The sequence below is a fragment of the Bubalus kerabau genome, chromosome 9, assembly GCF_029407905.1.
Source record: "Bubalus kerabau isolate K-KA32 ecotype Philippines breed swamp buffalo chromosome 9, PCC_UOA_SB_1v2, whole genome shotgun sequence".
Classification (NCBI taxonomy): Eukaryota; Metazoa; Chordata; class Mammalia; order Artiodactyla; family Bovidae; genus Bubalus; species Bubalus kerabau.
In genome coordinates this window covers 81,104,697-81,119,627 of record NC_073632.1, presented here as the reverse complement: position 1 = coordinate 81,119,627, position 14,931 = coordinate 81,104,697, and the positions used below count along the sequence as shown (strand labels likewise).

Here is a 14,931-nt window from a genome sequence, read left to right as displayed (position 1 = left end):
TTCTCTACTGCTGAGCCATGAGGGAAGCCCCTTGTAACCTATATATTCCTATGTATTTTTCCATACATTTAATTCTTATTTTTATGTATCTCGAACATAAATATATTCCTATTGGTTCATTTGCAGGTGCTTTATTCTAATTCATCAGGCTGTTTTTGTGCCATTACCACATTTTAATTATTTCAGCTTTATGATTGATATCTGGTAGTTCCAGTCAACTATAATTATCTTTAATTTAAAAAATTTTATTGGTCATTCTCTCACATTACTCTTTCAGGTGAACATTAGCTTAGCATGTTTTCCCGCACAGTAGTCCCATTGGATTTTGTAATACCATGTCTTTTTTTTTTAATGTACTCTTTAGACTGACTTGTATGTGTTATGTGCTAAGTCACTTCAGTTGTTTCTGACTCTTTGCAGTCCTATGGACTGTAGCCATTCAGGCTTCTCTGTCCATGGGGTTCTCTAGGCAAGAATACTGGAATCAGTTGCCATGCAATCCTCCAGGGTATCGTGCTGACCCCAGGGATCGAACCCAGGTCTCTTATGTCTCCTGCATTGGCAGATGGGTTCTTTACCAATGGCACCACCTGGGAAGACAATTAAGCAAATTAAAAAAAAAAAACAAAACACTAGGTTCAAGCCAAGTTGAGGTATAATTTTTGTGTTCCTGTTTATGACGAGGTACATGTTTATTCCAGCACTTTCTGACCTTATAATTGACTAAAATCACTTAAAAAAATAAAAGAGGTTAATGGGTACAGCAGTATCCAGTGAAACTAAAGATACTTGACAGTAAATATGTATTGACCACGAATTTCAGCAGTTTTTTTTGATGTAGAAATTTTCTGGCAAGGATGTTCTATGAACGATGATGACATAATTCCAAAGAATAAGATCTGACAATTTTCTGTAGTTGACAGTATTTTAAAATAGTTGGTAGGCTTTTACAAATACAGTATTTATTACAAAATTGTTGTCAGGTAGGGGGTTTAGGTGGGAGAAGGTAATGGCAACCCACTCCAGTACTCTTGCCTGGAAAATCCCATGGACGGAGGAACCTGGTAGGCTGCAGTCCATGGGGTCGCGAAGAGTCGGAACAGGACTGAGTGACTTCACTTTCCCTTTTCACTTTCATGCATTGGAGAAGGAAATGGCAACCCACTCCAGTGTTCTTGCCTGGAGAATCCCAGGGATGGGGGAGCCTGGTGGGCTACTGTCTATGGGGTCGCACAGAATCGGACACGACTGAAACAACTTAGTAGCAGCAGCAGCAGAGGGTTTAGGTAGTGATATCCTTATTTTGCCCATGGGATAAACTCAGTCTTTGGAGTATTTGATGACTCAGTCTAGGCTCAAGTTCATGAATTTTCTGGTGGCAGAGCCTTAGATTTCTAGCCATGCTAGACTTACTAGAATTGATTACTCCGAGGTGGAAGATACCTATAGAGTTTAAAGTGTCCTAGGAATGAAGAAGAGGATGCCTTATTAATGGCTAGAGGAAAGTTAAGGAATTATAAACAGATGAGACATGGCAGCATATTTTATGGAGAAATCATTATTACATATGTTTTTATGGTTTTTGTTTTACCTCTTAATTTAGCTTTTCCCATTTTAAACAGTAATTATCCTCCCTAATTTAATATATTTAATATTATTTGTTTTACTCTCTACTTATTGCATGAGAAAATAGCCCTTGAAAATAAATCTATGAAAGATCTTTTTTTTTAAAGAACTCTTTCCTTCAAAACTTCAGCGTTATATAGTCTTTAAAAATGTCTTTTGTCACTGCCCATTCTTTTTCAGAACTTTTGCCCCATTAACACTTAACAATGACTTTTCTTGTGTTGTTTTCCAGGTTCAGTCAAATTGCATTTCATTTGTTAAGTTGTTCCTAATTACTCAGATGCATACTTAGAATTCTGTTGCTTATTGTTTCTACAACTTAATCTCCACAGCTTTTATAATTGTCTCAGAATAGTGTATAAGCTCTTTAATCACCATGTGATACATATCTTTTTTTTTTAATCTAGCTGTGTCACTGCCCAAGGTTCTATAATTTTGACAAAGCAACTGTTTTTGTTTTTTTTTTTAAAGCAACTGTTTTGAACCTTAGTTTCTCTAAAGTAGGAATAATTATACTCACTTTGCATGGTTGTTGTGAAGGTAAAAGAGCATATACAACCCCTGGCAGAAGAGCCTACATGAGCACACATAGCAAGAGTCAGAATGGCTTCTAGAGCCCAGATCTCTAAGCATTAGGAGGTGGCTGGTGTTAAGTGCAAGAGGTAGGTAGAAAGTAAACTGAGGTTATTGCCTGAAGAAGAGAACTAAGATCACTTGCAAAAGCAATAGGGAGGAACTCATGGTTTGAAATTTTAAACCCTCAAGGGTTTATCATTAAACTCTTTTTCTTGAATGCTGGTTGTGAGCAGAGCACTGTGTCATGTGCTGGGTACTATGTGGACAGGTGTATAAGGCCGTTCCTACCCTCAAAGAGGTGTAGTATTCTAATACTGATTGTGTTTTAAAGACCAAAAGAATGAATCAGAAGAGGGTAAATCTTGTGGATATGTAAATGGCAAGTTTCATTAAGTTTAGCAGGTCTTACAGTTGCGTAGAGCTAGGGAGATTTAGCTTTGAATCCTTTACAAAAGGAATATACATTGAAAAAAGTCTTCAGTCGAGAGACCTGGGTAATTGCATGTTCAAGAGACAGATCTAAATAGTTCTGCTACTTAGATTTTAGTAGCTTAAAATCTACTAGGAAGGAAGGAAGTGGAAGCAGTCGAGTTCTGGAGGAAGCAGCCCAGCAAGGGGTAACCACTAGGAACAGAAGAAGGCTTTGCTTTAGAGATAGAGTTGAACTGGACAAGTAGATGGGCTGACTAAGAAGTACAGACCCTGCCACTAAGGTGGTAACTTCTTTGTTCCTTGTTTTTGTTTTGGGGACTTTTTTTTTTTTTTTTTTTGGTCTATGTAACAAGCAGGTTGGACTTGATTAACCGGATAGCTGTTATTTTCATTGAAAAAAAAAAATCTAAAAGGTGGTCAGTTCTTCATCCTGCTAGAGACCAAACACTAATCACTAATATATGAATCTTCAGAATATGTTTCTTTTTGGTGAGCATGATTTGGTGCATGGGTTTTACATGACTTGGGGGAGGACTTTGACAATTTTTCTTTGGAGTGGTACATTTTTCTTTACCTCCTAAGGAGCTGTTTGATTTAAGGGATATCTTAATGGTTTGGGAATAATAGACGCATTCACAGAACTAGAAACCTTTTAATTTACTTCATTGTGTAGATGGGAAGACTAAAGCTGGTGGAATTAAACAGACTGTTTAAGCTGTAAGGTAGACAACACTTAATTCGTGGCAGAGCAGTACAGAATCCAAGCTCCTTTTTTCCATCCAGGACTCGTTCCATGCTCCCAGTATTTTGGGACTTTGAAAATGTAATGCTCAATTTCTTGAGGTTGTTATACAGAAAATGAATTTCTAGTTGGTTGGGGAAGATGAGGGAATACAGTAAACATTTTACATTTATATGTGATGGATATATGTATCTCTTCTTGATCCATGACTGGTTATTTTAGTTATTAGTTCATTTCTGACCTGTGTCAGTAAATTTTACTTGTCATCAGCTTGATGCTAGTTATGAAGGGAACTGTGTAATGTGGTTGGATAAATGAAACCACATCACTGCTGTTAATAACAGCTTAATAGAAAATGTATTGAGCATATGCTTTTATCGGTTACGGATAACATCAAATTGAATTAGCGTATTTCCAAAATAGGCGGAAGCAAGGTTCTCTCTCAAGGGGAGAGTTCTAGGGTTGGAATTACTGAACCCGCTGAAATAGCATGCAGAATTTTCTGTGCTGTGTATTTTTCTGTCAAAAGTGTCCCATTCTCATTAGCTTTTTCAAAGGGTATCTGACCAAAATAAAAAGGTTTATGAACCATTGCTTTAATGGTTGATATTCAGATTCATGTTTTTTTTTTTTTCCTAAATAAGACTTTCATTTACATAACCAAATTTTTGAAATACTGCATCTTTGGTTTGAGGTTTGATATCCTGTAGATAGAAATCCCCAGAAATGAAAAATATTTACTGCATTCTTAGAAATAGTCTTGGTAGCTCAGATGGTAAAGAATCTATGTGCAATGCAGGAGACCTGGATTTGATCCCTGGGTTGGGAAGATCCCCTGGAGGAGGGAATGGAAACCCACTCCAGTATTCTTACCTGGAGAATCCCTATGGATAGAAGAGTCTGGCAGGCTACAGTCCATGGGGTCGCAAAGAGTTGGACATGACTGAGTGACTAAGCACAGCCAGAAATAGTATGAGTTCATATTGTGACTTTTCTTTATGCTTAAAGACCTTTTGTTTTATGAGCCAACTAATTTTTATAAAAGTCACCATTAAAGTATTTTAATGTACTAAATGTGTGAGTGAGTCAAGGGATTTTTTTATACACAAAATAGAAGGTATTAAAATTAGTTTTAATTATCTTAAGTTTTATATTCACTGTATTCCCTAAAGTATACCTTAATAAGTATTTTATAATCAGGGGAAAAAAAAAGGCAGAAGTGGGAATTAACCTTGTCTTACTTGGATTGAGACATTTTTATGTATTCTGAGTCTTTTCCTCTATTTTGACAGAGTCCAAAATCTGCTGTTCCTGTTTATCCAGTGTTCTCCCCACCTACACACACCACTCCCTCATCCCCCCTCCCCCCCCTCCCCCATCATCATCATCATCATGCTCTCAGTTTCCTCCCTTTTAATTCACTCACCCCTTTCTAAGTTTGCTAGAATTTTGAAACTGCTTTTATCATGGAAATCAAACCCCTCCAGAATTCTCAACCTGTTTTCCTGTGTTCATGTATATCCTCTCAAACTCCAAGGTCTAGAAAGTCAACTTTCTTTTCTTTTCTGCCATTTCCAACCATATTCCTTCACTCTCTTTCCCCCCTTAAATCCCGGCTCCTTTGAAGCTTCTGTCTTTTGCCCTAACCAGCCTTCATTGATGTCATCTCCTGAACGATGTCATAGTTACTGTTCCTTGATCACTAAGACTTTGGCAGCTGATTTACAGTTTTCTTTTATGCCCTGAGCTCTTCATGATCATAGCTTGTGCATCCACGTGGGAAAACAAGTCCAGTGCTCTGAACTTGGCAATTCCTTGACCAGCTCATTTCCAGTGACCTTCACCTTCCATCAGAAATTCACTGATGAATTCCCTCCCTTCAACTTCATCTCCCCTCAAATCATGAAATCACGTGTCCCATTCTGACCACAACCACTTCGTTGTATTTCTTGTCATGAACTTGTCTTGACCTTTGGACCCCAACTTTCAGTGCATCAGCACTCTTGCTTTATCATGTTGTTTAATCCAGTTTAGAGTTCGTGATTTATAATTTCAGTAACTCCCCCCTTTTGTTGCCATTCAACCACCTTTTTTTCTTTGCTTGTTTTTTGTATCTGTTGAGTAGAAACCTACCTCTGAATGACGCAGTCAGTATCTTCTTTGTGCCTCTTCCTGAATGACTGAACATTGCTAGAAAAAGTCATATGGACAGGCAGATTGATTCCACTGTATATTCATTATTGCAAATCTTAAATGGGCAAATCTCAATTTTAAATACTGTAAATCTCAGTACTGTCCAACAGTTCCCCTATTTTGGTGTGTGTTCAACTCATTCTTTGTGCAAAAATTATTGAAAGCCTTATTCGCTTCACTAGTCTTTTAACTTTTCTCAGTCACCCTCAGTCTCACCAGATAACTAGTTGCTATGTTATGGAGAAAATAGGAACTATTAGGAGTTTTCATCTTCTAGCTTCTCAACATACCAGTCTGGTTTCTATTGTAGTAAGAGTGCCTTTCTCCTATTTTAGTTCCGTTTCTACCTGTGCTTTATGACCCATCCCTTTCTGCATTGTCAGAAATTCTAAAACACCTGACATGATCTTTTTTCTTCTTGATACTTTGAACCAGGCCTTCTCAGTTTTGCTTTCTCCATCAGATGATCCCATATAACATTTTTGCTACCATTCTACCACATTCCTCCTGTTTCCAGTCAGATTTTTTTTAAGAGTCATTGGTCCATATATATACACAATTGCTTATCTAAGCCCTTGGGACCAGATTTGACTCAGAAATCAGAAGTTTTTGGATTTCAGAAAGCATTAACACCTGTGGTGTGATACCCCGATGGGATTTGGGGCAGCACCCTATGATCATCACATTGTTATTTCTGCACTGGAATGTGTGGCTTTTCACTTTAAGTGGAGTAAGTAAGGGCTGCAAAAAGCTTCACTTCAGTCCAGGTCAGGTTTTACTTCCAAACGAGTTTAAAAAAAAAAACACACAAAAAAAAACACTTGATTTTTTTTTTTTTTTTTTAGAGCTTTTGGACTTTGGAATCATGCGTGAGAGACAGTGGACATGCACTTGCAGCTACTTCTGTTTTCTTACCTTCATTTTCTTTTTAACTCATTCTAACATTTCCTCCCCTCATGTCTCTCAAATGATTCTTGCTAACTCTACTAATGACCTTTATCTAAAGGGCTTGCGTCACTAGTGAATGTTTTCATTCGTCTCACTTGATTGAACAGCAGCCTCAGACTCTGGTGATGCCAAATCCCCTTAGCTTTGGGCACCATTCTCCCCCAGCCTTCCTCTGTCATCTTTTTGCAGGCCTTGTCCTTCCTCTTTCTTACTGTCCTCTGTTTCAATGATTAAAAGTTGCATTTCTTCCACGGCTTTGTCCTCAGACCACTTGTTTTCTTCCTCAGTATTCTCTGCTGTGGTAATCTCACTTATGTCAGTGCCTTCAGCAACTAATTATGTGCTGATGAGTCACAAATATATACTCCAGCCCAGACTTCTTCTTTGAGAGCGACCATTTATCTTTTCCTCTATTTCCCTTCCCCCTCACGTTCTTACATCATTTTCTGGGCTTCCAGTTGTGTTAGAACGAACATTGGGATCTTTGCTGTGACTTAAAGGCCCTGCATTGCCTGACCATTGCCTCCTTCTTCAGCTTCATTTTACTCTGCTCCCTCTCCCCTCTACTCTCACTCTCTGAAGGCCATGGTGCCTCCTACAGTAGGGCCTTTATATATAAGCTGCTCTCTCTGTTTGAAATGCTCTTCTTTGTAGTTTATTCCTATACATTTTTTTTTGCATCTTAACTCTTGTTTTCATGTGCCTTGTCACGAAATCATATATGGATTATAACACTAGTGACAGTTTTAATTTTACTTATATTTTTGTGATCAGTTGGTACATTTTCTCCACTAGACTATAAGCTTTCTCAGTATAAGGATTGTGTCTGCTTTTGTTCAACATTATATTTCTAGCATAATGCTTGGCATACAGTAGGTAGATAACAAATGTTTTGAATGAATTATATACATTAATTTACCTTTTCCAACTTTTAAACATAATTTATGTATATACACTTACCGTGCAGCAGTGCAGTTTCTATAGTTTTATGTGGACAAAGTCCTGACGGTCCTCTTACTGAAAATAACAAAAGTTCATTCTAAAGAATTCCATGAATTAAATATATATATATATTTAAAGGTTCAGATGCATAAAAGTCTTACTTTGACCTAGCTCATAATTTTATCTTCCTTCATGTTCTTAATTTTTCAATTTTGACCTCTTCCCCCATATTCTATATAGATATCAAGTATCTGTACTTGCGTGCTGCAGTCCATGGGGTCGCAAAGAGTCAGACACGACTGAGTGACTGAACAACAAATCAAGTATCTTACTAAGTCTAGTATTATGACCAAGTAAAATATATGCAGTGTCTAGTACAATTCAGCAGACTCTCAACTTGCTCATCAGTTTGTAGGTATCATGATTAAAAATAGTTTAACCATCTGCTAACTGACTGAACAATTTTAGTATTGTGAAAGGGCGTGGTAGGAGAGAGAAAGAGATGGTCTAGGTATAATGTCAGAACGAGGCTCGGTGCAGAAACCACCTTGTGACCTCTTAATATTGAAACTTAAGAGTCAGTTCAAAATTAGGAAGAGATTTGGTGGAGGGTTAAGCGTAGAAGAGTCCTGACAAGAGGGGATTTCCCAGAACAGGGTGACAGAAGAATTTCTTTCAGTATTTTAATATTTCACTGAATTTTTTTAGAGGGAAAAAAATATGTTTAAAGATGTGATTCTGTGAAAATTGTCATAATACGTATTTAATATACAATAAATGTTTCTAGGAATCAACTTGAATTAATGAGCTTTTTATATTTTACTCTTTAATTAGGAAAATCAATAGATTCCCAGTCATCTCAAAGTGAATCTGAAATTGTGCCAAAAGTTACTAAGATGACTGTATCTGGAAAGAAGCAAACTATGGGATTTGAAGTGCCCAGGTAACGTTTTTAACCCTTCCTCCTTTTTTTTGAAATAAGTATTGTCTCCTTGTTAGACTATAAGAATCTATTTCAATTTTGCATAATATAATCATTGAAGTACAATAGGTCCTCAGTATGGCATAATGCAAAGAAAAGGGGATGAGAAATTAGGCTTGATTGTGAACTCATCTATGTATGTTAATCTACCTCATTGTCAATTTCCTCATACAAATTATAGCTGCTTTAATGTAAAAAGCCTATGATTTTGTGAAATCTAGCACTGTGAGGTAGGGCATCCTTATGCCACTAGATGGCATAAACAAGCAGTGTTTGGGAATTAAATGTAGCTGGTGAATCATGCAATCATTAATTAAAATTTTTTACTATTATCGTTAAACTCTTTTAGACTTTGATACTGAATAACATGGATCGGTATAACAAAGACAAAATATAAAATAAAGCATTCCTAGACTCGCAGATATCTAATGAGAAACAATAATAAGTCATATGTAGGTATTACTCATTTATTCTTTCTTTTCACAATCTTTAGAATTCTGTCAAGAGTTTCTATAGATGAGGAAAGTGGGTTACTTGAGACATAACAGCAGAGTCATAACTTTAATTATATATATTTTGTCTACTAGTTAGACAAGAAGCACTTATCAAATATAAACAATATATATTTTTTTCAATTTCAGGAAATACAAACTCAGCACCCATTATTTTCTCCTTTATAGCATTTCTTTATGTAAATTAATAGAAATATTCATGAGTGTTGGGACGAATGTTAATGATTATTTTGTTCATTTTATTTATTTTTATTTTTTATTTTATAAATAAAATATTTGGGTTGTCAGAATCATAAATACCTTTTTATTCTCCTGTCTTAAGTACCATTTAATCCTATTATGGAATTATTTCCATTGAGCAAGGAAAAAATAAATAGAATATGCAGTTCCTTGTTCTAAGGATTTTAAAATCTTATGCAAAAGGTTTTAGAGGCTTAGAAAGCAACATGCAAATGAGCCTAGTACAAAGAAAAGAGAATGAGAAAATGGGCTTGATTCTAGACTTGTCTATGTATATTTGTCTATATATTACAGCCCATGGGGTACTATATATTAGAAGTAAATACATAGTTATGTTTGTGAGTATTTATAACAGTAATACTCAATAATTAGTTAAAATTATTAAATTATTGTTAATTGAAATTATTAATATAGTAATTAATGATCAAGAAAAAATGCTTAATTCAAGTAGTAATTCTTAGAATACTACCTTTATGCTTTATAAGTATAATGCTTTTCAGAATTTATAAGACTATATGCTTCATGAGGACAGGGACCATTAATGTTAATCATTATTTTCTTTTCATAGAATAGTTGTTTAAATATTTATTGGTCAGAGTCCTTGGGAAAATACATTAAAAAAAAAAAAAAAAACACCTGTAAATAGTAAAAAGCAGACCTGTGAGCCGGTATTTTGATGTGGCTCTGTAGGAGAAGTCATCAGAAAGTGAAAGGCCTACAGGTACAGATGGAAAGTACTCAGAAATGCATAAATACTGCTCAGGTACCAAGCTATATTTACATCAAATACTTTTTTTAGGGTTTTGGGGAAATTTATAATAAGGATAATACTTAGGCTGTTGTTTTTGTCTCAAGAAAGCACAGAGAAATAAAATTAAGTAAAAATCATTAGAACATTGCGTAGAGAACAAATAACTCTGTGGTTAACCTCTTCAATCTAAATTATTAACTTTCCAGTATCATTTAAAGAACTTGCAAAGAAACATGAAGCCTCTCAATACATGTGGAAATATTCCCAATTTTGGAAAGATGGTTTAAAAAAGCAGACCAGTCATTTTATAGTAATAGATACGGTTGCACAATTATATGATAAAGCACCTGAAAAAATATTCACAAACTTATTCTTCCATATTTTCTTTCTTTCAGTCAGTAATTATAGCTCTGAACTTGTAAAGTTACTTTACCTCATCTTAAGAGATTTTTCAAAATCTTAATACATTAACTTTTACTTTATAATATGCAGAAGTTTTTACTAAGGACCGACTTACCTAGAATGCTTTTCTAACTACTTTGGCCCTTTCCTCTAACACTGCACGGGTTAGTGAATTAAAATGCAGTTTTTCTAAAATTTACTTGAAGAGAATGTTGTGAAAGTTAGAGAAAAGCAAATCTTCCATGTTACTGAACTGTAAATGAAATAATCAAGACAGACCGTGTTTTGTGTTGCTCTTCCTATCCTGAATAGGGCTGCCTAATTTGTGGGTGAGCCCAACTTCAGCCCTCAGCCCACTGTGTCAGTCATAGCTGTTGTGCTTTTGTCTGTTTTCTGTGTTGAAGTTACCATGAGTTTTCCTTTGAAGAAAAGCCTCACTAAAAACAGAAAGATCTGAAGCCAGAGATTGTGATTTTTTCCCAGGTCTGATCAGAACTAGAGTCTATGACTAGTTATTCTGTTATTCTGTTTGAATACTTTGACTGTAATTTGTAGGGTTTGTTGTTTTTCTTTACTCCTCTAAATACAGAGTTGTCATGTTTTTGTTTTTGAGAACTAATTGTGGACATTCAAATAAATGTTTGAAAATTTCAGTTTAAATTCGATTTACTTAGCTTGGTTTGTTGGACTCTTTTAAGAGTGGAAACGGTTTCCACATACTTAAATTTTTTCCCTGTAGTTTGAAATGAAGCCAATCTGTCTAAGCAGTGAGTGCTCAAGGTGGTTAGTGGAGATTTGCTAAAGCAAAATAAAACAGGAATGGATAAGAGGCTTATAATAAAGTTGAAAATATAACTAATGTGATTCTTTCCTGAGGCGAAGGATGAGAGTCAGTGTTGAGCATTTAAAAAATACCAAGAGAGAGAACAGTGAATCTGTTTTTGTTACTCTGGGCAGGAAGAAAAGAGATTTACTGTTCATACACATCTTCATCACACTACAATCCTTAAGTGATGTTTGTAAACTTCTTTCTATATGTAATTCTTTTCTGCCACCTCCACATTAAGATGGGTATAATTGGTTTCATTCTGACTCTTTGCGACCCCATGGACTGTAGCCTACCAGGCTCCTCTGTCCATGGGATTTTCCAGGCAATAGTACTGGAGTGGATTGCCATTTCCTTCTCCAGGGGATTTTCCCAACCCAGGGATCGAACCCGGGTCTCCTGCATTGTAGACAGACGCTTTACCATCTGAGTCACCAGGAAAGTCCATTCTAATAACTTGCAATAACCTGTTCTTTGTCCTAAGTCTGTTTATTTGTGTCATTGAAGGAAAGGTAAGGCACATCATAGTCTGTTTGATTACATTACATCTTTCATAGCTATCCACAGGATAGCACTGGTATGATTTCCATGGAGCACAGTCAAAGAGCTAATGAAGAACTAAGTAAGATCAGTGTTTACTTTTGGAGGCACTGTCATTGTCAAGGAGGAAAAAAGCCAGATGGTCTTATTTCTGTTTTACATATCTGAGTTCCTCACTAGATTGTAAACTTTTGGGATCAATTGATAACTTTTTCATTTCTATATCTTTTCTTCTCAGCAGCAGTGACTAGTGTATGTTACAGTTTTTAGTGAATCAAGTATTTATTGAATTAATGAATTAAAACTCCTTTGCCAAAAGTAATAAAAATGTAGACATTTAGAGATTCTTCCTTTAAGGACAGTGTTTGAGCAAAAAAAGATTGTGTCTCTGTGCTGTTGGAAGAATGAGTTAGGGATTAAAAACTGATAAAGCTATTGTTTTTTTTTATGAATTTATCTGCTGGAACACATTTGGTACCAATTTTTACAAAATATCTCCTTTATGCCACCTGTTTTGATAGGACTGTATGGCTAAGCTATGGGTTTAGACATTGAGTTTCAGTTACTTTATGGGATATTTTCTTCTTATCTTAGTTTTTAGCAGTCTGTTTTTCTCCTGGAATCTTCTAAGTCTGTATTTGTGTGGTTTGGGCCTAACTGCTTATCATTTCCACCTTAACAGACTCTAGCCACTTAGCAGAGATCATTTTTTGGTCTGCAGATGTAAGAATGTAAAGAGATGTCTCTGCCCTTCTGACATTACAGGATGTCAGTCAAATTGGTTTAAATATTCTTTTTTTTAAATTTATTTTTTTACTGAAGGATAATTGCTTTACAGAATTTTGTTGTTTTCTGTCAAACCTCAACATGAATCAGTCATAGGTATACATATATAGATCCCCTCGCTTTTGAACCTCCCTCCCATCTCCCTCCCCGTCCTACCCCTCTAGGTTGAAGCAGCCCCCGTTTGAGTTTTCTGAGCCATACAGCAAATTCCCGTTGGCTCTCTATTTCACATATGGTAATGTAAGTTTCCATGTTACTATTTACATACATCTCACCCTCTGCTCCCCTCTCCCCATGTCCATAAGTCTGTTCTCTATGTCTGTTTCTCCATTGCTGCCCTGTAAATAAATTCTTGAGTACCATTTTTCTAGATTCCATATATGTGCATTAGAATATGATATTTATCTTTCTTTCTGACTCACTTCACTCTGTATAACAGGTTCTAGGGTCATCCACCTCATCAGAACTGACTCAAATGTGTTCTTTTTTTATGGCTGAGTAATATTACATTGTGTACCACAACTTCTTTATCCATTCATCTGTCAGTAGACATCTGGATTGCTTCCATCTTCTAACTATTGTAAATAGTGCTGCAATGAACATTGGGATACATGTGTCTTTTTCAACCCTGGTTTCCTCAGGGTATGTGCCTAGGAGTGGGATTGCTGGGTCATACGGTGGTTTTATTTCTAGTTTTTTAAGGAATCTCCACACCACCTTCCATAGTGGCTGTATCAGTTTACATTCTCAACAGTGCAAGAGCATTCCCTTTTCTCTACACCCTCCCCAGCACTGATTGTTTGTAGACTTTTTGATGATGGCCATTCTGACCAGTGTGAGGTGATATCTCATTGTGGTTTTGATTTACATTTTTCTAATAATGAGCGATGTTGAGTATCTTTTCATGTGTTTGTTAGCCATTTGTATGTCTTCTTTGGAGAAATGTCTGTTTAGGTCTTTTTCCCACTTTTTGATTGGGTTGTTTGTTTTTCTGGCATTGAGTTATATGAGCTACTTGTATATTTTGGAAATGAATCCTTTGTCAGTTGTTTCATTTGCTATTTTCTCCCATTCCGAGGGTTGTCTTTTCACCTTGCTTATAGTTTCCTTTGCTGTGCAAAAGCTTTTAAGTTTAATCAGGTCCCACTTGTTTACTTTTGTTTTTATTTCCGTTACTCTAGGAGGTGGGTCATAGAGGATCTTACTTTGATTTGTGTCATCGAGTGTTCTGCTTATGTTTTTCTCTTAAGAGTTTTATAGTTTCTGGTCTTACATGTAGGTCTTTCATCCATTTTGAGTTTATCTTTGTGTATGGTGTTAGGAAGTGTTCTAATTTCATTCTTTTACATGTTGCTGTCCAGTTTTCCCAGCACCATTTATTGAAGAGGCTGTCTTTGCCCCAAAAATAAGGTACCCATAGGTGCCTGGGTTTATTTCTGTGCTTTCTATCTTGTTTCATTGGTCAATATTTCTGTTTTTGTGCCAGTAGCATGCTGTCTTGATGACTGTAGCTTCGTAGGATAATCTGAAGTCAGGAAGGTTGGTTTCTCCAGCTCCATTCTTCTTTCTCAAGACTGCTTTGGCTGTTTGGAGTCTTTTGTATTTTCATATGAATTGTGAAGTTTTTAGTTCTAGTTCTGTGAAAAATGCCACTGGTAATTTGACAGGGATTGCATTGAATCTGTAGATTGCATTTGGTAGTATAGTCATTTTCACAATATTGATTATTCCTACCCAGGAACATGGAATATCTCTCCATTTGATTATGTCATCTTTGATTTCTTTCATCAGTGTCTTATAATTTTCTGTATACAGTTCTTTTGTCTCCTTAGGTAAGTTTATTCCTAGATATTTAATTATTTTTGTTGCAGTGATTAATGGGATTGATTCCTTAGTTTCTCTTTCTGAATTTTCATTGTTAGTATATAGAAATGCAAGTGATTTCTGTGTATTGATTTTGTATCCTGCAACTTTGCTAAATTCACTGATTAGCTCTAGTAATTTTCTGATACTATCTTTAGGGTTTTCCATGTACAGTATCATGTCATCTGCAAACAGTGAGAGCTTTACTTCTTATTTTTCAACCTGGATTCCTTTTATTTCTTTTTCTTCTCTGATTGCTATAGCTAGGACTTTCAGAACTATGTTGAATAATAGTGGCAAAAGTGGACACCTTTGTCTTGTTCCTGATCTTAGGGGGAATGATTTCAAGGTGCTACTGATGGTTGGGGGATGCCAGGTCTTGTATTCAAGTGGTTTCCTTTTTGTGAGTTCTCACTATTTGATACTCCTTAGGGTTAGTTCTCTGGTAGTCTAGGGTCTTGGAATCAGTGCTCGCACTCCAAAGGCTCAGGGCTTGATCTCGGATTATTCTCTATGTTGGCGTGTGACTTCACTACTTAGATTCTCTGCCAGCACTCCCAAGAAATATCC

At 36.0% G+C, this 14,931-nt stretch overlaps 1 protein-coding gene across 5 annotated transcripts in view; it reads left to right on the top strand.

Moving 5' to 3' along the window:
- The window catches only part of HBS1L (HBS1 like translational GTPase), an 87,198-nt gene that overhangs the window by 47,739 nt on the left and 24,528 nt on the right, over positions 1-14,931 (top strand). For 4 of the 5 annotated variants that reach the window (XR_008698349.1, XM_055535688.1, XM_055535690.1 and 1 more), the window contains exon 5: positions 8,294-8,402. Coding sequence is in view for 4 of the 5 variants with exons in the window: in XM_055535688.1 (XP_055391663.1) it covers positions 8,294-8,402 (109 nt within the window). In the remaining variant the exon portion in view is untranslated. The remainder of the gene's footprint in view (positions 1-8,293; positions 8,403-14,931) is intronic. The other variant, XM_055535689.1, reaches the window with a different exon arrangement.